The sequence below is a fragment of the Mycteria americana genome, chromosome 4 (genome assembly GCF_035582795.1).
Source record: "Mycteria americana isolate JAX WOST 10 ecotype Jacksonville Zoo and Gardens chromosome 4, USCA_MyAme_1.0, whole genome shotgun sequence".
Classification (NCBI taxonomy): Eukaryota; Metazoa; Chordata; class Aves; order Ciconiiformes; family Ciconiidae; genus Mycteria; species Mycteria americana.
In genome coordinates, this window is record NC_134368.1 from 1368359 (window position 1) to 1388578 (window position 20220).

The following is a 20220-nucleotide window of genomic DNA, read 5'->3' on the forward strand; positions in this document are numbered from 1 at the left end:
GTTCCCAGTAGGAAAACAGCGACGTGCTGCCAGCATCGCCTTGTCCACGTCTGTTTTCCAGACCTTTGCGTGAAGAGATGGAAGACGGCCTCTTTCTGGAAAAGAGAAGAATTGGGAGTAGCATACAAAAATGGACGAAGTTAGGGAAAGATGAGTCGTGGCAAAACCAAGTACCCAAAACGCTGAATTGCAGCCAGATTCAGGCGGCTCCTGCAGCTCCCTCGTGCTGATGGGCAGCAGCGCTGACCTGAAGGGTGGGTTTTGTCCCTCTGCTCCTGGCCCTGTCTCCTGTGGCACAAGAATTGCTCCATGCTGGAGCTCGGAAGAGAGCTGCCTGTGAATTGCCTCCCTGTCGGAGCTGGGAGCACGGCAAAATAGGCAGGGGGTGCTGCAGAAGAGGGTCCATGTTTTTGATCGTCCTTTTGGTCTTCCTCATAATTTGTCCAATTCTGTCGCATCTTTCCCCAGCTGGAAGCACAGCGCTCACACGAGGATGCACCACGCGTTTATGTGCTGGCGCAGCGATGTTCTCAGCTCAGCCCTTTTGCTCTTTCCTCATAATTCGCGCCCGGAGTGCTAACAGCCAGCGCAGGACCCATCACTGCAGACAAACTCAACGCTCCCATCTTTTGCCACCTGCCATATAACCAGCTCTTTGCCCAGGAGATGACCACCCTCTTGGTCCAGGGTGGCAGAGACCTTGGGGAAGGACCATGCCACGGGCTGCCGGGGAGCCCAGGCGGGCTGTACCAGTACCCCAAAAGATTGTGTCACTCCTGCACGACCCAGCATCCCTCCGCAGGTGACCCCCTCAGGTCTGGGTTGTCCAACTGCCTCCTCTTCTCTTCTTGGTTGCGGTTTCTGCTAGTTTGTTGGATGGAAGAGTCAGACTCGCTGATCTTGGGTTCCCCCAGATCCTCCCAGGTCTCTCCGAGGTTACCATCACCTTGCTCCTTCCAGTCCTCTGATCCTGAGGCAACATTAAGTGTGAAGCTACTGATCCCACCCAACCGTCCAGCCCTTTCCTACCTGAATTGCAAACGATTTGCTGCTCAGCTGATTTCCTCCCAGTCGTCTCCTCCCGGCCGCCAAGGCAGGACAGACCCCGACGAGGGACTCTGCCCTGGTGTCCTCCCGGCTCCCAGCTTTCCTGCTATGAAAAATGCTGCTTCCAGCTCTGGCTCACCAGCACACGTTCCTTGTGTCATTTATCCACCTGAACAGGGATAGTTCTTTAGGTTGTAGGCTTTTAATTGGGGCGCCTCCATATTTTTGCCTTTTTTTTTCGTAACTACTTCACGGTATTTTTACATATCATTTGGTGGAGTCCGTGGTCTTTTCCATTTTCCCATCTGAGCACAATTTAACTTCATTTAACCATTGTGGTTGTTACAGGTCCCTGACATGCGGTACATGTCTCCAGGAACAAGGTGTCTTCAAACCATTCCCGTGCTGCCTATAGGATTTAACCCTTCCTGCTGCTCCTTTTCACAGCTCTTTAACACATTTCTTCCTTTTTGCGTAGTTTCATAATTTATCTTTCTGAAATTAAATTCATCTGCAGTGAGTATATTTAGGTTTTTTTTTTTTCCCCCCTTACTTTTCTTTCCTGTTCCTGCAAGAATATTGAAGTACATCCTAGTTTCTGCCACTAAGTCGTGTTTGCTTGGTAGGTGAGCAGTGTCCTTCCCATGCACCAGTGACAAAGCAAGCTGTGGAAAGCGAGCGGGAGGTCAGCTCATTAGCAGCTCCCTCAGAATAAATACACAAACGAAGCGTGGACACACAAAACTGAGTTCATGGAGCGCGATCGGTCTAACCATGGAGGGCTTGGGGCTGCAATCCCAACATGGTCTTTTAGTTTAGCTCCTTGCACAGGATGCTACGGAACGATCGGGCTAATTAGCGACACCCGCAGAGCTCCGTCTCCCTTTGGAAAAAGCAGCCAAACCAATTCTCTTTAAGAGAAATGAAAGAACTAGATTTCCCCCTAAATTTCTGCCTAAGCCTCTTGTTAAAGGAATCCATGTTATTAACCTGAGACAACCGGCATCGACACCACCTTGGGCAGGTACCACCACGTGCATCTGCCCGTGGCACATCTCGATGAGCATAGCTGGGCAAGAAATGTTGTCCTTCGTATTTATCATGCAATAAGAACGGGGCTTACGGAGCCCAGTCCCAGCCCGAAGGGGGAATGCTGCGGCTGGCGGGGGGCTGTGGGTCGGGAGCTGGGAGCAAGAAGAGCATTAATAACAGCAGCACCGTAAATCACTGCATTTTACAGGAAATCCTCTAAATGGCTCAGCACAGTGAAGATCCTCCCGGACTCCTGAAATGTTTATCCAGCAGCTTGAATCAATTTATATTAATATGTGTGTGTGTGTGTGTGTGTGCATGGTGTGCACGGCTCAGCCAGGGCTCCGTCCTGGCTGCTGTGGGTGATGCGTGGGGGCTGCAAGTGCGGTTTGAAGCTCCTTTGCTCTTGGCATTGCCATGTTCCCCAAATATATCTTCGGTGGCTTGTTAATTCTTTGGAAACTTGCTGAAAAGGAGAAAAAAGAAAAAAAAAAAAAAAAAAGACAGCAAAACTCCATGAGAGGGTGAGCGAGCTGCTAACGTTGCTTCTCTGCCCATCCCCGCAGCCTGACCCTGCCCGATGTCCTGGGGAAGCCGGCCAGCACCCACCTGGACCAGAACATGTACCGGTTTCGCAGCACCAACCTGGAGCAGATAGTGAAGGCAGCCCTGAAGCTCAAGCATGAAGACTCGAGCCTGTTGGCAGCCCTGGAGCAGGCAGAGGACTGGCTCTCCAGGCTGAAGGCCATGGCAGAGGAGGTAACGCTGCTGCAATGGTGGCAGGAGCTGTTTTTCACCTTGGAGGGGTCTCGTTCTTCCCGAGCTCGCCGTCACGGTGCTGTTTTGGTGCGACGGCTGTGAGCAATTGCCCGACGGTGCGGTGGGATGCAGAGAGGATGCTACTCTTGCAGGCAGGGTCCTGGCCCCTCGTGCGAGGGTTGCACCTGCATCCCACCACAGTGATGTGAACCGAGTTAGGAAGGCACCGGGTTTGGCACCCGGCCATTGAGGTTTAGCCTTGTTCATGGCAGAGCTTTACAGCACGGCCAGTAAACCCTCAACCAAAGCTGCTGCAGAGACCTGGGCTGGCTGCAGAGGGCAGGGCTTGGGGAAATGTGGGGCTGCTCTGCCCTGGCCAGACCCAGATGGGATCCAGAGCTGCTGAGGTGGGGTTTGGCTTGACTGGTCTCACCTCATGGGCTTGGGTTGGTGGCAGGGCTTGGGGCACGGCCGATCTCCAGCCTCTCGCATCCCTCCGTGACCGACGTGTTGATTTGGAGCCCCCCAGTTGGACGCTATGGCTTTTGTGTTTTCCAGCCCCAAAACAGCCTGCCCGATATAGTGATCTGGATGCTGCAGGGAGACAAGCGCGTAGCGTACGCCCGTGTGCCAGCTCACGAGGTCCTCTTCTCCAGGAGCATCTCCAGCTGCTGCGGCAAGAACTGCGGGAAGCTGCAGACCATCTTCCTGAAGGTATCTTGGCTTTTGATATATGTGCATGCGTGATATTAATTTTAAAAATATTTTCCCCTAAAAAATATATATATAGAGAAAATTGTGCAGGGAAACCTGAAATCCCAGCACAGCAGGCTGCGTTAACCCATGAGTGCCCAGGGCTCCGGGGACCCCCAGCCACAGTTTCGACCCTGTTGAAGCTGGTTCCTGCACGATGAGAGCCTGGTTGTGCTTCTGGTGGAGTTCAGCTCCTCTTTGCATGGATCTGCAGCAGATCCCCGTGAATATCTTCATATTTTCTGCAAGTTCCAGGGCAGTGAAGATGGGTGCACTTTGGCCCAGATGGTGCTTTTTAAAAAAATATATTTTATTTTTTTAAATTTTTAATGTTATTTTATGTTTTTCAAAATTCCTGACCCTCTGCCACCCCAGGAAATTTAAGCTGAGGCCTCCTCTGCCAGGCACTTACCGAGCTTCTCACATCTCAAATGATATTTCTTTGGCCTTTCGCTGCGTGCCAGCTTGGGAGCAGACAATCAGTGCTGAACAAGCTCTAAAAAAATAAAGTGAAATAAAATAAACTGAATAAACCCCAAAACCCCAAGCCCAGCTGGCAGCAAAAGACGAACCAAAATATATTGGTTTTTTTCTGTACTTTAGCTCTGGATGGAAAACTAGCATCACTTGAAGGGGAAAAATAGTGACTGAGAGAGAGAAAAAAGGGCAGTGAGACATCTCCCTGTTTATTCTTTCTATTTTTGCTGAAGTATGTTGGCTGGGTTTGGTGTCCTAGCCCTGAAGGGTGTCTCACCGAGACACAGGAGCCCTGACCACTGGGGCTTTGAAGCTCCTCGAGGTCATCCCCAAAGTGCTCTGCACGCTGTTGATGTCCCAATTCCCAGGGATGCTCCGTGTCCCACCTACCCCCTGCATCCCCGGCCGGGGCTACGGGGGCTTCGTACCCACCACCCCCAGCCTCGCATCCTGAGCATTCCCCATTAATATCCTCCTCGGGGATATTAATGGGGCTCTGCCTTTGGCAGTACCCCCAGGAGGAGGCGATGGGTCCGAGGATCCCAGCCCAGATCCGGGTCCAGCTCTGGTTCGGGCTGTCGGTCGATGAGAAGGAGTTTAACCAGTACGCCGAGGGGAAGCTCTCCGTCTTTGCCGAAACGGTGAGCATCTCGCAGGGACCACCATAGAGGGCTTTTTTCTCTCCAGCGTGGGCAGCAGCTCCACCATGGAGGGGAGCGGGTGGGCTGGACCGTGGGTGAGGGCACTGCCAGGTGGGGTCACATCAGCCCCTGCCAACCATGAGAAGAAAGAGCCATTTCCACCAGCATCCAGCCAGAAAGGTTGGGGGGAAGGTTGGTAATGAGCCATAAAGCCGCATTGTGGCTTCACATCTCCTTCCACCTGCTGGGGGGGAAATCTGGGGGTGCCCATGGGGACGGGGGGGCTCGTGGGGGGGGTTAGGCTCTTCCCAGGAGGTCAGTCCTCAGGATGGGGCTCTCCAGGAAGGAAGGGATTATTCATGGGATTTCAAAAGGATTATTCATGGGATTTTGTGCCTCCAATGCAAAAACCTCTCTGCTTTTGCTCACCCAGTATGAGAACCAGACCAAGCTGGCGCTGGTGGGGAACTGGGGCACGACCGGCCTGACCTATCCCAAATACTCAGATGTCACTGGCAAGATCAAGCTGCCCAAAGACAGCTTCCGCCCCTCCACAGGCTGGACCTGGGCCGGGGACTGGTTCATCTGCCCGGAGAAGACGTGAGTGGTGGTTTTCTGCAAAGAGCAGAGCCTGGGTGGGCTGTCGTGGGTACCCCGAAAACCTGAGCAGAGGCTAAGCTGGTGGCAAGGCCACCCAGAAAGCTGGATGGAGACCTGAGGTGCCATGAGGGGGCTCTGAGGGGGGTCCTCATCTGCTCGCCCTGTCCTTGGTAGTCAACGGCGTTAATGCAAGACGCATCGTCTCTGTGCTGGGTGATGTCCCTGAGGCGGTGGGTGCTGCACAGGCGCTCACGGAGATGATGGCCCCAGCACCCAGCTCACCGGGGTGCCTGCGCAAGCCCCACACTGAGGAGCTTTGGAGGTGGGATCCCAGTGAGGCACTGAGGGGATGGGAGGGAACGGCGGGTGCTTAGCACAGCTCTGCCGTCTTCTTGCATTGGATTTACAGCCTGTGTTTTGGGCTTCACCTGAGCCAGGTTGGTGAGGTCTCGTGGGAGCTTTGCTTGGTGCGTCTGGGGTGCAAGAGGCTCAGAAGACAAAGCGTGTGCTGGGGTGGAAGAGGCTCAGGAGACAAAGCGTGTGCTGGGGTGGTGTGGCCGGCCGCGAGAGGAGGGAAGACGTGAGGCTGTGCTGCTGCCCGTGCGGGGCTGGGAGGGCAGGAGGGGGAGCCCCTGATGCCATGCATCTCCCCGGGGTGCAGGTTGCTGCACGACGTGGACGCCGGGCACCTGAGCTTTGTGGAGGAGGTGTTTGAGAACCAAGTACGGCTGCCTGGAGGCCAGTGGATCCACATGACTGATGCCTACACTGATGTGGTAAGGATGAAGTGGGCAGCCCGGGGCTGAGCCGCTGCAGTGGCAGGAAGCCCCGGGGGACTCGGGGGAGATTTAGGCATCTGCTGGGCACCGTTTGGTTGAAAACACCCCTTCGTCCCACAGAATGGGGAGAAGGTCCTGCATAAGGATGAGATTGAGTGTCCTCCAGGCTGGAAATGGGAAGACGTGGAGTGGGACACCGACCTCAACAGAGCCGTGGATGAGAAAGGTATCAGAAAGCAGTTCTGGGCATCCGTGCCATTTTCATTTCCTTTACTCTGCCCATCGTGGTGTGTTTCCTTCCACAGTCCCATCCAGCACTAGGGATGATAACATCCCCTTCATGGCTGTGTGAGCTGCCCCACGGGCTTCAGAAGAAGGGGATCAGGCCCTGGGGGTACCCTCTCCCCCCTGCTCTGCCGGAGGCTGGGGCTGTGGGGTGGGCAGCCACAAAGGCAGCACTTTCCTTGCTGCTGGGGATAGTCCAGGTTGTTCTTCTGGAAGATCTTACCTGGCTTCTGGTGAAAGAGAAATGGAAAGCATCAGGCCAGAGAGCATCAGAGATGGTCACAAGGGTTGGGGTTGCCTGAAGAGGGAAGGACAGAGAGGACAGTCCCGAAGCTGTGACTTTGAGCCAAGGGCTGGTGGGACACCATGAATCCATCACCTCGGCATCCCCAGAGGGACACCTCCATTGGGTAGCAGCATGACTAGGTTGTTATCTGCATGGACCAGCAAACTGGGAAAGCGTGTTGTATCTGGACAAACCTTGGCCATTAAAGCTGTTCAGGTCTGGATATGTGGATATGTGAAGAGAGGTCCCTGGTGGGAGGCAAGGTGGGGGGGTTCTTCTCCTGCCTTCTTCCAGGTGTCCCCTTCTCTCCAAGGCTGGGAGTATGGCATCACCATCCCGCCGGACCGCAAGCCGAAGGCCTGGGTGCCGGCCGAGAAGATGTACCACACCAACCGGCGACGGCGCTGGGTGCGGCTCCGCCGGAGGGACCTCGCACAGATGGAGACCATGAGGAAGGTAGGATGGGGTCTGAGGAGAAGAGGGTGAGAGCGGGTTGGGGCCATGTCGCTGTCTCTCCAGGCAGAGGTGGAGGTGCTTGGTCTTCTGCAGAGACCTGCTGTGCTTTGGAGCCTGGTGGCCCTGATTTCTGTGCTGGAGCAGCATCAGCCTCTGTGGTTTCCACCATGGGGGTTAACATTTGCCAGAGGTGGAGACCACTCCAGGGGTGCTTCGTTGGGCTGTGGGGTGGGACGGGGACCTCCACCAGTGCCACAAAGCAGCTCGGGGGACCGGGGCTGGCGAAGGTCCCCAGTCTGTCCCTTGTCCCAGTCCTGCTTCCCTCTAGGTGGTGCAATTGGACTGCAAATGCCACCGCAGCACTGCTGCTCTTCCCTCCCCCCAGCAAGTTCCCCAAGACACTTTACTCCCTTTCCAGCACTTTTTCTAGATAATTGTGGATGGAAAGCATGGGGAAAGCCCTGCCACCCCATTTGCAAAAGGGATGCAAGTGTCACAGGGAGGTGACACAACTCTGGGGAGAAAAAGCCTTCATGGGCTTGTGACTGATGCCCTGGACGGGATGTCCCATGGTGGCAGAGCTGTGGTGGCCCCGGGAGGGATCAGAGGTGGTGGCAAAGCGGAGGGCAGGCTGGGAAGATGGAGGCACTGGTGCTACCCAGGCCTGGGCAGATGTGGCCCCCTCCTTGCTCAGCACAGGCAGCCCCCAGCCCAGCGAGACCCTTCTCCAAGTGGGGTTCACCCCAGGAACTAGACGAAGGGCTGAATCCCTGGTTAAGCCGGAGACATACAGGGAGGACACAAGGTGGGACAACTGTAGCAGGCAACAGCTCAAAGAGGCTGGACCCAGGTTTGGTGGGCACAACCCTGGCCCTGGAGAGCCCCAAAGTGGCTTTGCCCCTTGGCTGTGCCGGGGTCCCACCATCGTCACCTGCAGAGGGGCCGTGGGGTGGTGGGACCGAACCCCTCTGAGCCCTGGCGTTTCCCTGCCCGGCAGCACAAGCAGGAGGAGCTGGACGGGGAGGGCTGGGAGTACGCCTCTCTCTTCGGCTGGCGCTTCCACCTGAAGCATCGCCGGACCGACACCTTCCGCCGCCGCCGCTGGAGACGCAGGATGGAGCCCCTGGAGCGCACCGGGGCTGCCGCTGTCTTCGCCTTGGAGGGGGCCCTGGTAGGTACCCACCGTTCCCCCCAGAAAATTGCTGCCTGGGGAGGGGAGCCTGGTCGGGTGTGCTCCCACCCTCTGTCCCACCCCAGGGAGCAGACGTGGAGCAAAGCTCGTTATCTGCTACTCGTTATCTGCCGCCTGCACCCGCTGCTGTTTGTTTAGCTCATATTCTGGCTTTCTTAATACATTGGATTTCATAATCCTTTGGCTTTTCCAATAACTAAATGAGAACCAACCACAGCAGCACAAAGCCCCTATTATAGGGCTTTTCATTTTTTTTTTTCCCCCATTTGGCTTTTTTTTCCCTCCGTCTCTGCTCTGTCCTTCCCTCCGTCCAGCGTTTGAACCCAGCAGCCCCTTTGGGACGCAAGCGGCTCCATGGCGTTTACATGCATCAGCCTTGAACTCATGCTGGCCCCATCTAGGGGGGTCCCAGCTGCCGCCCACCCCCAGGGCTGCCGGTGGGACCCTGGCTTCTCCCCCTTCGCCCTGGGGCCCACTGATACGATTGTTGGCCAGGCGCTTCATCCCTCTGCATCTCAGCAGAGGCAATCAAGGAGGATTTAGCTGGAAAACCCTATAACACGGGGTGTGTGTCCATGCACACGTGTGTGTGTGCACGCCCGTGGGGCTGTGCAGGAACCCCCCGTGCCCTTTTCTGGCTCCGGGGGTGAGGGGAGGTGGGTGAGGGGTTTCTGATGGGGCTGGCTTGGGTCTCTGCTTGGTCATGCAGTTTTCCAAAGGACTCAGCTGTGCCCTCGTTTTGTGTTCGTTAGCCTGCAAATGAAATGGGTTTGTGAGTTTGGCTGCTGATGGACCCGTCTGCTGGGGGTACTGGGGGATGTGGGAGAGACCCAGGGGAGGAAAATCCCCTCCCCGCATGTGTGGGGCAGAGGCTGAAGCAAAGGGGAAGAGGAGAAAAAAGCCCCAATAAAATGGCAATGTTGGGAGCCACTGCTTGCTTCGCTCCTGGTGATGTTGACGCGGTGGCAGGGGGTCCCCGGTTGATTTAAGTGTCCCCCAGTGTCACTGGTGTGCTGCTGAACCCCCACCTGCCCCAGGCTGCCGGGGACAGCCCCTTCCTGCCCTCCACCCTCAAAGCCTGTTAGACCTGATATTATCTACTTTGCATATTTATTTTCCAAGCATTTCTTAGCTGTGTCAGTTAAAGGTGGAGTGCCCAGTTCTTAGCAGCCTCCTGAATCTCTCATTTATCTTTAGGCCAAGGTTACGTCTATAACTTTTATTACAGTGTCATGTAACAACTCCAGTTTATTATTTTGCTTATTTTCTAACTGAAAACAATTCTAGCAAAAAAAGCAGTCGTTCTGCCTTGCCATGCCTTGCCATGCCATGCCTTGCCTTGTCATGCCATGCCTTGTCTTGCCATGCCATGCCTTGCCATGCCTTGCCATGCCTTGCCACGCTGTGCCTTGCCTTGCCTTGCCATGCCTTGCCATGCCATGCCTTGTCTTGCCATGCCTTGCCATGCCATGCCTTGCCATGCCTTGCCTTGCCATGCCATGCCTTGCCATGCCTTGTCTTGCCATGCCTTGCCATGCCTTGCCATGCCTTGCCATGCCTTATCTTGCCATGCCATGCCTTATCTTGCCATGCCATGCCTTGCCTTGCCATGCCATGCCATGCCTTGCCATGCCATGCCTTGTCTCGCCATGCCATGCCTTGCCATGCCTTGCCTTGCCTTGCTTTTCTTTTCTTTCTCCCCCTTCCCCAGCAAACACTGCCCTAAATGTCACTGTGGCTCCTATACGAGCCCAGTGCAGACATCCCATTCCCTTACACCGAGCAAATGCCTGAAGCATAAATTTTCCCTGCTTGAATCTTGGCAAAACACAAAGAAAACCCAGCAGGGTCCCGGGGGAGCACCAGGTCCCGTTGCTGTAGGACCGTGCTGCTCCTGGGAGTTGAACCATCGCTCGGGCAGGGTGATGGCATCTGACAAGGAGTAGTATTTCCTTGAGGCACGGAGATGTCGGGGGATGCTGTCCCCGCAGGGTGACAGCTCGGGAGGGAGCAGCCTGGGAGAGCGGCAGGTGAATTCCTCCCCAGCCCTGGCTCTGGCTCCCAGCAGCCCGGCGGGTGCAGGACCAGCCCGCCCGCCCTTTGGGCTCCGCTCGCCGAATTCCCCTCTGCAGTAGGTCACTCTGGCTCGCCTCAGTGCCCTCATATTTTGGGGTTACTGGCCGCATTTTCTGTGGTTGCTTGGTTTTCTGCGTATTGCTTTATAAATGATCTTGCCATACTTTCTGGTTTTGCAGCTTCATGCCTTTCCAGCTCTCCTCTCTCACTTGAATGACTTACGTATTTTTCCAGGATGCTCCATCCCAAAATAATACCTACATTTACATAGCGTCTCCCATCCAGCAACCCCAGACCCTCCGGACCTGCACAGGGTCAACCTCTCCATCTGCTGGAGCCGCAAGCGGGATGAAGGACTCGGCTGGGATCAGGGTGGTGGGGTGAAGTGGTGCCGAGGATGGGAAAATATGAGTGGGTGCTGGGGGCTGGGAAGGGTGGGCACTGATTTTCCGCTATATCTATTTCTAACGCTTTTTTAACGCAGGCAGAGGGCGGTAGCTTTTGAAGGCTGAGGTGTGAGGGATGCAGAGTCCGAGAAGGGCACCCAGGTGGGGCAGCAGCTGGAATTTTGAGCTGCTGCTGCCAGCTCTGATCACACTGAAGCAGAATAAAGATGCTGTCAGGGGAGGGAGCCTGGAGCACCCCCCCAGCTCAGATTTTACCCAGGTCTGGGGCCAGGGCTGCCACCGGCGGCCGGAGCCTCCCAAAGCCCCTCCTGTCTGCTCCATCCCGTCCCTGTTATCTGCTGCCTTCTCCGCAAAAGGCATTTGTGCGATTTTGTGGTTGTGGCATGGGTTGCCCGGAGCCTGTCCAGCAAAGGAGCCATACAGCGGTGCAGGGAAACCGAAGCAGAGGGAGGATTAAAGTGCAAACTCAGGCAGAACAAGCCAACATCCCAAGTGCTAATTCCCCGAGCTATTCGAAAGGGTTGGTTTCCAACAGGAAGATAATACCAAACATGACCAGAAGGAATGTGTCTTGGATGCAGGAATGTGTGGATGGTGCTCGGGGTTTCTGGGCCTCCCTGTTCCTGGGGATGCTCCGTGTGCATTGCTCCGGCTTTACCAAACTGAGCAATCGTTGCCGTAAAGACTTGCTGAACCCCAGCACCTCGGGATCAGGGGGACCCAGAGCCAGGAGCAGCTGGAAAGCAGAGCCCCAGTGGGTTGCCCAGCTGCTGAGCAGGGTTTTGTAGGAGCTGGTGACTCCTCGAGGGAGGCTTCCCCAGAAAAATCCCACTCCGATGGTGGAGCTGAGCAGATGCAGCCCCGGGGCCGTGCGTGGGGCTCAGCAGCTTTGCAGGGTGAGCTCAGCGTCTGTTCAGCACCACGTGCGGGGTGCGAGTGTCTGCTCCAAGCCGGCCCAGCTCCCTGCAGCAGGAAGAGCTGGGGGGCTGCTGTGTGCCCAGGGTCACCCCAGCTTGCGCCCCTCACCCAGCCCCACTGCGTCATGACCGCCCCAGACCCACACAAACTTGCATGCGCATGCGTGCATGATTTCTTTTGCACGCTCGCTCTCCCCAAGCATACGCTCACTCCTACTTTTGCTCGAAGACTTTTATTTTGCTGCTCACATATGCTCCATCCTTCCCCTGACCCCAAACAACGGGGAGAGGGGGACATTCCCCAATCCCCCGTCCCATGGAGAGCAGCATCGGGGCCGGGCAGCGCGGCTGCTCGCAGGGTGGTGCTGCCTGAAGCCGGGCCACGTGCTGCTGTGAGGGCTTGTGGTGCTGCCATGTGGCACTTGGTTTTGGCTGCCTTGGATGCAATTAGCGTGACGGATTTGGGGTGCCCGTTGGGGTGGTCTGAGCTGCCTCAGACGTTGCTTCCCACTGATTCACCTGCGCTCTCAGCTATCTGCTGCCCCCAGCTATGGGATCTCCAATGCAGAAGGCTGGTGGCTCTTTCTTTCCTGGTGTGCCATTTTCTCGGAAGTCCCTGGAGCCTTCCTGCAGCCACCCACGTCTTAGTACCATCCACAGGTGGCTCACAGCAGGACTCAGGGAAGTAGACCCGTGGTGAGCCCATGAGTGTCCTGGGCAAACCATCCCATCCTCCAGGCCACCCCCTTTGCCCTTTCCATGTCCACCCTGCCATCTCCGTTGGCTGTGACTTGGCATCCCCCTCTACCCTTGGGGACACCCACAAAGCACATGGTGCGTATTGCTTCTCACGATGGGTCCCAGCTGACTAATGGGGAGCTTGAGACCCAGAAGTTGGTGATGCAGAAGGCTTTTAGCACTCCCACCCATACCTGAAACGCGGAGCCAGCGTAACACCGCTGCTTGCAGCACTACGCTGTCATTCCCTCTCTTTTTGCCTGTATTTCACCTGTGCGTCCTCCCCATATAAGCTGGGCAGCCTTCCTTTCCCTCGGGCTTGATGACTTGGCCATCACCTCCATCATATCAGCTTGTTCCTGGGTTTCCCTCTCTGTAATAGTGTGTCCCAGCTTTTCTGGGACCTGCCGTTTGGCAGCTTGCTCATCAGTGACAGTCATTAAAAGAGAAGGACCACGGGACATGGTGTGGCCCCTGGCCACCTCTCAGTCCAATTTCTGGGAAGCCCAGAGCCAAGCTCTGCAGCTTGAGGCTGTCTCTGGTTTCTGATGGAAAGCCCAGTGGCTCTGCCCTGGAGCTGCGAGCAGCCCTCCCACCCTGCAAGCCCCATTTCCTCCCATCCTCCTCCAAAAATCAGCCGAGGGAAACCTTTGGCCAACGGAGAGCTTTGGGTTTTCCATGCCAGGCTGGAAAATCTTGCCTGTTTCTGCTGGTGCTTACGCTCCAGCTTTGGCTCTGCAACAGGCGTGATTGAACCACCGCTCCCTGGGCAGGAGAAGAGTGGGGACATGAGTTAACCCGGGGTTTGGCCAGGGTGGGGGTCTGTAGCTTTGTGCCCAAACTACCAACTGGTCGTGCTGAGCATGGAGGTCCTGGTGGAAGAGCCCAGCTGCAGAGGAGTCCTGCTCAGGGCAGAGCAGTGGGATGCCACCAGGATGAGGGTGCCTGTCCCCTGGTGCTCTTACACCCGAGGCGTATAGGTGTTGCATTGCACCGTGCACAGGGTCCCACTGCGGGTCCTGGCGCCTGGGAACCCCGTGGGGATGGGGCGAAGGGAGGAGATCATGGAGGTGCTCCGTCCTGCGTGGAGACCCCAAAGGGCGAATCATCGTCCTGAGCAAGAGCGTTTTCCAGCTTGCCCTCTCCAAGGCGTGCTTTCCATGGTGTTTTGGGGTGTGAGGAGCCCCCCTTCCCCATGATGGACAGACTGAGGGTCCCCAAGCCCTTGCTGAGGGTTTCAGGGAGCAATCCCTGCCTGTCTCGGCTTCTGGTCTCCTCCACTTGCCCTTCCCCAGGCTGGCAGCAGGCGCAGGTCAGGCTGGGGAGACTGGGGGGACCGGCGGTCCGCTGGGCAGAAAGGTCATAAAAATAACTGAGGAGCTATTCAGCTCTTGCGGGGAGGGGAGGCGAGGAAGGGAAGGCAGCGCTGGAGGTTGCCTTGCAAACCCTTGGCGTGACCTCACTGCCGTAAATACAGCGCAAACCCCAGGGCTTCCTCTGCAGACAATGTCACGGTAATTGCGATTCCCGCCTGGAAAGGCAAGGAGGGCTCTGCAGACCACCTAAGCTCCTGACGTGTTTTTGGGAACCAGGCAGCCCCGGGCTCTGAAACTCCATCCTGGACCCGCTTTTTTTCCTTTTTTCCTTCTTTCTTTTCCTTTTTTCCTTCTTTCTTTTCCTTTTTTCCTTCTTTCTTTTCCTTTTTTCCTTCTTTCTTTTCCTTTTTGCCTTCTTTCTTTTCCTTTTTGCCTTCTTTCTTTTCCTTTTTTCTTTAAACACCCCTCCTGTCTCTCCCTAGCACTCGATAATCAAAAACTATTTAAAGATCAGATTTACAATCACCAGGAAGTTACCTTTAGGCTCCTTTTCCTGCAACTAAATATTTCAAGCTGAATGCGGCAATTAGGAGGTGATAAAAGGCCAGCTCTCGTCGGTGAATACAAGAAGAGGGAAGAGCGATGGCCAAGGTCGGCCGAGGCTCCCCCCCGGGCAGCAAATGGGACATTTGGCTGCATTTGGCAGTGTCTGTATCACTGTTCACAAAGTTTATACTCCATTAATTTTGCTTGCAAGGGGACGTAGTGAAATTGTTTTAACTACTGCTCCAAGAATGATGAACTTTGTGGAGAGGCTTTCCCGTGCTGGTGAGATGCTGGGAGGCGGGATGTGAATTGGTGACCCTTGGGCTGCTTTTGTTGTCGTGTTGTGTTCCCTCCCGGCATGGCATGGATCAGGAGCTGGGTCCTCTCTGCCCTCCTGGGGCAGAAGAGCCTGAGGGTCCCTCCACGGGGAAGCCAAAAGTCCTCTTGGACACCCATGTGGATAATACCCTAGAGGACCCCATCCCACAGGGAGCCTCGGCTGCGGAGGGGGTCCCGGCATGACCGACCTTGCCTTGCTTTCTCTTGCAGGGGGGAGTGACCGACGACAAGAGTGACGATGGCAAATCCATCTCCACCCTCAGTTTCGGTGTCAACAGACCCACCATCTCATGCATATTTGACTGTAAGGCCCCAAGGGTCGGAGGCAAGGGTGCAGTTCCCCTGCAGCGAGTCGTGGCACGGGGTCTCTGCTGTGGGGACACCACAGCTGAGCATTTCCCATCCTCTTCCTCTCACCCACCTCGAGTGCAGGTGGATGGAAAGAGGGGGGTGGGTAAGGATGGGGCACGGCTTGTCCCCCTGGGAACATTGACATACTCAGGGCTGGGTGCTCTCTTGGGAAGCCACGGGAAGGATCAAGCCAAGTTGCCCTCAGACACGAGCCTGGGGCTGGTTAAAAACCCATCTGTTCCCCTGGTGCCCTGCACTCATCCCTGGGCTCATCTCTTAACTGTTTCTCATTCCTCTATACAGGTGGGAACAGATACCACCTCCGCTGCTACATGTACCAAGCGCGGGATCTGATCGCCATGGATAAGGACAGCTTTTCAGGTAAGCCCAAATGCTCACGTCCGCTTGTTTGTGCTTGTAATTAGTGCTGTAATGAATGCTAGGGAGTAGTGAAGTCTGTAAAGCAAGCTTTGGGGTATTTATTAATGTGAAATGAGGGGTGTTTGGCAGCCAAACAACAAAAGACAGCGGCACGAGGCTTTCCCTAAGCAACCAGCCTGGTAGCTTGATTTCCCATCAGCAAAAAAATCAGAGTTTCAAGAACTCTTATGTGAGAAACCAACCAGAAACCACAAGTTAGCCAGGTCAGCCGTGAGTCAGAGCTGTTTGCTTTGCTAATAGCTCCTTCTCCCCGACCCGAGGTGACGCTGAAAGCTGGTGGCAAGGCTGGGTAGCAGATGGCTCAGGGGCATGACAAATAAAAACAGAGTGGAGGGCAGGGATGTTTACCGTGGCACATCGCCTTGAGCCGTCCCCCCACGCAGCGTGCGAGCTGGGGGACTGCAGGGAGGATGGAGGTCTCCGGGCTGGTGTTGAGATGATGGAGCACAGGGCAGAAACCTCCAAGAGAAGTGCTCAGAAAAATTAAAAAGGGTGCAAGGGTGTAATTAGGACCTCGGAGCAGACAGGCACCGTCTTCTCTGGTATCTTCATGAAGTTTCTGGTCAGATTCATGTGCCCTTAGCATCCAGCTTGCTCCCAGCTGGTTGAATCCTGGCCAGCCTCTTGCCCACCCTTGCAGGGCAGGGGGGGAGCAGTCTCCTGGGTTTGGGGTTTGTGGAGGGGATTTGTCCTATGGTTTGGGGAAGGGATCAAGGCTGAAGAAGGGAGACCCCGTTTATTAGGAATGAAAGAATTGATTGAAAATATGGTTGGAAAGGAAAATACCCAACACTGGCAAATCTGTAAAACGGTTCGTATTTGTTTTCACGACCGAACATTAAATTGAGCTGCTGCTCCTCTGCTCTCCATCCTGGAAACTTTGCAAGGGGGCTGGGAGGCGATGGCTTGGGGGGGGGGTGTCTTTGATGGAGCTGATACCTGAACCAGGCATCCTTCAGACTGGACTGTAAAAAATGCCCCTTCATGGAAAAAAGTGCGGTCCCAGGTGGAGAAAAGGGTGTCCTAGGCTTTGAGTGAGGAGCTTTCCATGTCCTGCTGCTCAGCGTGTTCCCAGCACAGCTTCAGGCACTTCTGAAACTGCCAGACTTGAGCTGATGTGGTCAGGGCGTCCTGTGCTGAGGTCATGTTTTCTGGGTTAAGAAATCAAGTCGGAATAAGATATGTCACCTTATCTGTTGGGCAGCTCTGTTATCTTTTGGCGCTGAAGGGTGCTTGGGTGTAGGTGGTTTGGTTTTAGGATAATTTTGTTTGCAGCAGAGGCTGAAGCGTGGCTGCGGAGGTGGGAGGACGTGCCAGGAATGGTCCTTCACGTGTGACCTGAGCAGGGACCAGTTGCCCGGCAGCCAAGGGGTCCTACATCCTCCTCCCCATGGGCTGGGCCATCCCAGCCAGGTGGCCCCATGGCTCTTTGGTGCTTGTGACCAAAGCTGCCTTTGCCCACACCCGTTAATGCTCTGCAGTGTCATTTTAAGGTGGGAAAGCAGGACAGTGGGCATGTTGCCGTCTACCTCTGAGTCAGAGCCGGAGCTGGGGCAATGCAAAAAGTCCCCCGTCGGTTCATTGCTGTGTGGTGGGGCCCACATCTGAGATGTGAGCGGGTCCCGGGGCAGGTATCCCCGGAGCACTCACACCCCTCCGCAGTGATGCCCGCAGGCAGGAGCCATCCAGCAGACCTCCAAGGCTGTCACTGACCGTCTGCCACGGGGATTTGCAGAGGGGCTGGGCATGGGATTGCCTACCAGTGTTGGCATGGGGGTGACGGATCTCGGATGGGATACCGGGACAGCCCCCCGAAGTGGTGCAGGGTGGGGACCCACAGTGGGGAGCAGCCTGCGGGGACAGCCGGGCGTCACCGTGCCAGGCAGCAGGACCGCAGTTCCAAGGGGCTCCTCCTTCCCCCAGTATTTTGAAGTAGAGGGGCTTGAGGGGGGTGGGTGTGCAGAAATGCCCTGGAGAGGTGCAGAGCACCCAAACAATCACCCAGTGTCTGCGCCCACCGAGGTCCCGTCTCCCCTCCGCCTCCACAAAGGGTTTGTTGTTCGAAGTGGTGGGGACCGAGGTGATCTCATGGCCCCGATCGGCGGAGCGGGGAGGGGAGTCCCTTCCTTTGGAAAAACCCGGCCAAGGACAACATGAGTAACAACATGCCACAATGTGGAATTGTGATCTCCGCTGCCTTAACAAAGCATAAAGGAGTTCATTAAGGGGGCTTTACACAGTTATAAAAATAAACCTTCTGTGCACACGAGGGTCTAAACAAAGGGGCTTTATAGAGGCCTCCTTTAAAAAGAAGAAGAGGGGGGAAAAAAAAAAAAAGAGCAAAAAAGCAAATCCAAATCCATGGTTTTTTTGTTTATTGTAACGCATTCTGCTTTCCTCTTACTGGAAAAAAGCGCGTAAGTGGAAAAGGTTCTTCCCAGCGTGAATAGTGCTCTCTCCAGCCGGCCACCTCGCAAACAGCCCCGGCTCATTAAACACGTCTGCTGTGGTCTGGACGCCAGGAAAGAAAATACACCCCCTTGACCCCCCCACCCCTGGAAGAGGGGAGAGAGGGTGGGGGATGCAGCCCTGCTCAGCCGGCCCCACGTTCAGGTGCCTGGGGGATGCACCTCCATCTCCAGGGTAGGCAGGACACGTTTTGCTCCCAGCCTAAGCTCACAGTCTCCTGACAGTGCTGGTGTTGGCGTGTGCACGCTGTTCTGCAGGGTGGTGGGACCCCTCCTGGGACCGTGGGGGGTTTGCGCAGCGCCGAGCACTACGGGTTGCGTTTGTAGGGTCTGCCATGCTTCTGGCCGCTGGTAGATCTCTTGGGATTGGCTTTGGGGTGACCCAGGTGGTACCCTGCTGCATGCTGGTGGACCCCCATACACCGTACGGTGCATCTGTGTCTTGTGGTGGTGGCACGTCATGCTGGGTGCTAGGCGGAGGAGGTGGCCTGTGTCCTTCCAAAAAGGCCTGTGATGCCTTCTGCCACCATGGAGGTTGGGCTTTGAAGGCAACCAGAGCTCAGGGGTCCAGCTGGGACCAGTCAGGTGGGATGCAGCAATCATGGAGGTCTCATCCCTGACAAGGACCAGTAGGCGCTATCAGGTGATAAAGGGTGTTCAGTCTCCATGGGGTCTTACAATGTGATTCCCAGGGCATGTTTCAAGCCTCTCACCCAGCCCTTGGTCCTGGTTCCGCCACCGCCCGTCCTGTCCCCATGCCCAGTGCCACTGCTGGTGCAGGCTGGATGTCCACAGCAGGTTTGGGCCACATGCTCTTTGAAGCTCTCTGGAAGGGAAGGCATTAGAGAGGGCTCAGGTTTCATGTTTCAGTTGTTAATTGATCTCAGGCTTCCTGTGTTAATTGCTTTGGTTGTTAAGCGAGGCTACTCCTCGCTATTTGCTGCTGTCTCGCCCTGAGAAACCTCTGGCTTTGTCCCAAGTTAGGGGTGAGGCACTTTGGTTCCAGCTCAGTGCCTGAGTACAGGGGTCTGATGAGACCCTGGAGTACCTGAGACGTCTGCATGGGGCTGGCAGATGTGATGCAGCAGCCCTAAGGGAGACCCGGAGCAATCTAGTGGGGCAGCTGGAGACCAGGTGGGGTAACCTGGAGTGCTGGGAACCCAAAACCCTCCCCAAGACATGATGGTTACCAAAGCTCATGCAAAGGGGCTGAGAGGATGAGTCTGGCCAGTTGCTGGCTGCAACCTCAGTTCCTGTCCCTTCTGGAGATGTTAAAGACCCCACAAAGGAGGCAGTAACGTCCCAGCCACCTTCTTCATGGTCTGGTCTTCACAGCAAGAGGTGACCTGAAGTCACTGCTCACCCACATGGGCAGTTCTGGTACCTCCTGCATCTCCCTGGGAAAGATTGTTTGCCTTGTGGAAACAGTTCATGCTCTCTGCTGTGCTGGAAGATGGCCATGTTATCACCATTGAAACAGTCATCCTTGTAGAGTCATCTTTTGGGAGAAAACCCCAGCCCTTGGGGCAATAGGTGAACCATTTGTGTTACCTCTCTGCTGGTGGACAGGGTGGGGAGTCATGAGAATAACCTGGACCACGACAGATCAAGTCAGACAGCAAGGAAATTTCTAATGCTCCAGCAGTGGAGTGCTGGGAGATGTGGCCAGGGAAGGTCACGGTGTCTCCACCAGCTGGAGCTATCACAAGCCAGAGGATAAGGTTGCTCCAGTTAACATGGTGTTATTGGATGTCCAAAAGATTTTTGGCAAAAAAAATCCTTCATCAAAGTTTTTTAAGGAAAGGAAGCTGCTGTGGGATAAGAAGGAAGGGCTTTGCACAGATAGACAGCCAAGTTGTGTGGACCACTGTGGTTGCCTTGTCCCGAGAAGATCTGGAATGAACAGGGGTCTGGATTGGTCCTTTATGAGGAATAACTCCATAGACTGAGACTCTTCAGCTTGAAAAAGAGATGTTTTAGGGTTGGCGTGGTGGAAACCTGCAGAACCTTAAGTGTCAGTGCAGGTGGGCAGGGGTGGACTGCTCCTTCTCTCCTAATGCAAGAACTGGGGAGCCTCTGATGGAGATAGAAGGAGCTGAGTACTGCAAAAAAACCATGAGAAGATGGTTCTTCATGCAGTTTTGAGTCCTCACTGGAGCATATGGTGGGTTTAAGAGAGACAGGGCAAGTCTGTGGAAGACAACCCCTTTACAGGGTTGCTAAACATACAGACGTCACACCTAGCTTGGGAAGTACCTGAGCTGCGAATAAGTGGTGTATAGGGATAAGTGTCGGAGAACTTGGCTTCATTCTC

At 55.3% G+C, this 20220-nt stretch overlaps 1 protein-coding gene across 9 annotated transcripts in view; it reads left to right on the forward strand.

The window, feature by feature from the left end:
* Nucleotides 1-20220, forward strand: part of DYSF (dysferlin) — a 107450-nt gene that overhangs the window by 23708 nt on the left and 63522 nt on the right. For all 9 annotated transcript variants that reach the window (XM_075499422.1, XM_075499426.1, XM_075499430.1 and 6 more), the window contains 10 exons: nucleotides 2646-2838; nucleotides 3397-3552; nucleotides 4578-4709; nucleotides 5143-5309; nucleotides 5971-6085; nucleotides 6209-6314; nucleotides 6973-7115; nucleotides 8113-8286; nucleotides 14857-14950; nucleotides 15301-15378. In XM_075499422.1, the coding sequence (XP_075355537.1) occupies nucleotides 2646-2838; nucleotides 3397-3552; nucleotides 4578-4709; nucleotides 5143-5309; nucleotides 5971-6085; nucleotides 6209-6314; nucleotides 6973-7115; nucleotides 8113-8286; nucleotides 14857-14950; nucleotides 15301-15378 (1358 nt within the window). The remainder of the gene's footprint in view (nucleotides 1-2645; nucleotides 2839-3396; nucleotides 3553-4577; nucleotides 4710-5142; nucleotides 5310-5970; nucleotides 6086-6208; nucleotides 6315-6972; nucleotides 7116-8112; nucleotides 8287-14856; nucleotides 14951-15300; nucleotides 15379-20220) is intronic.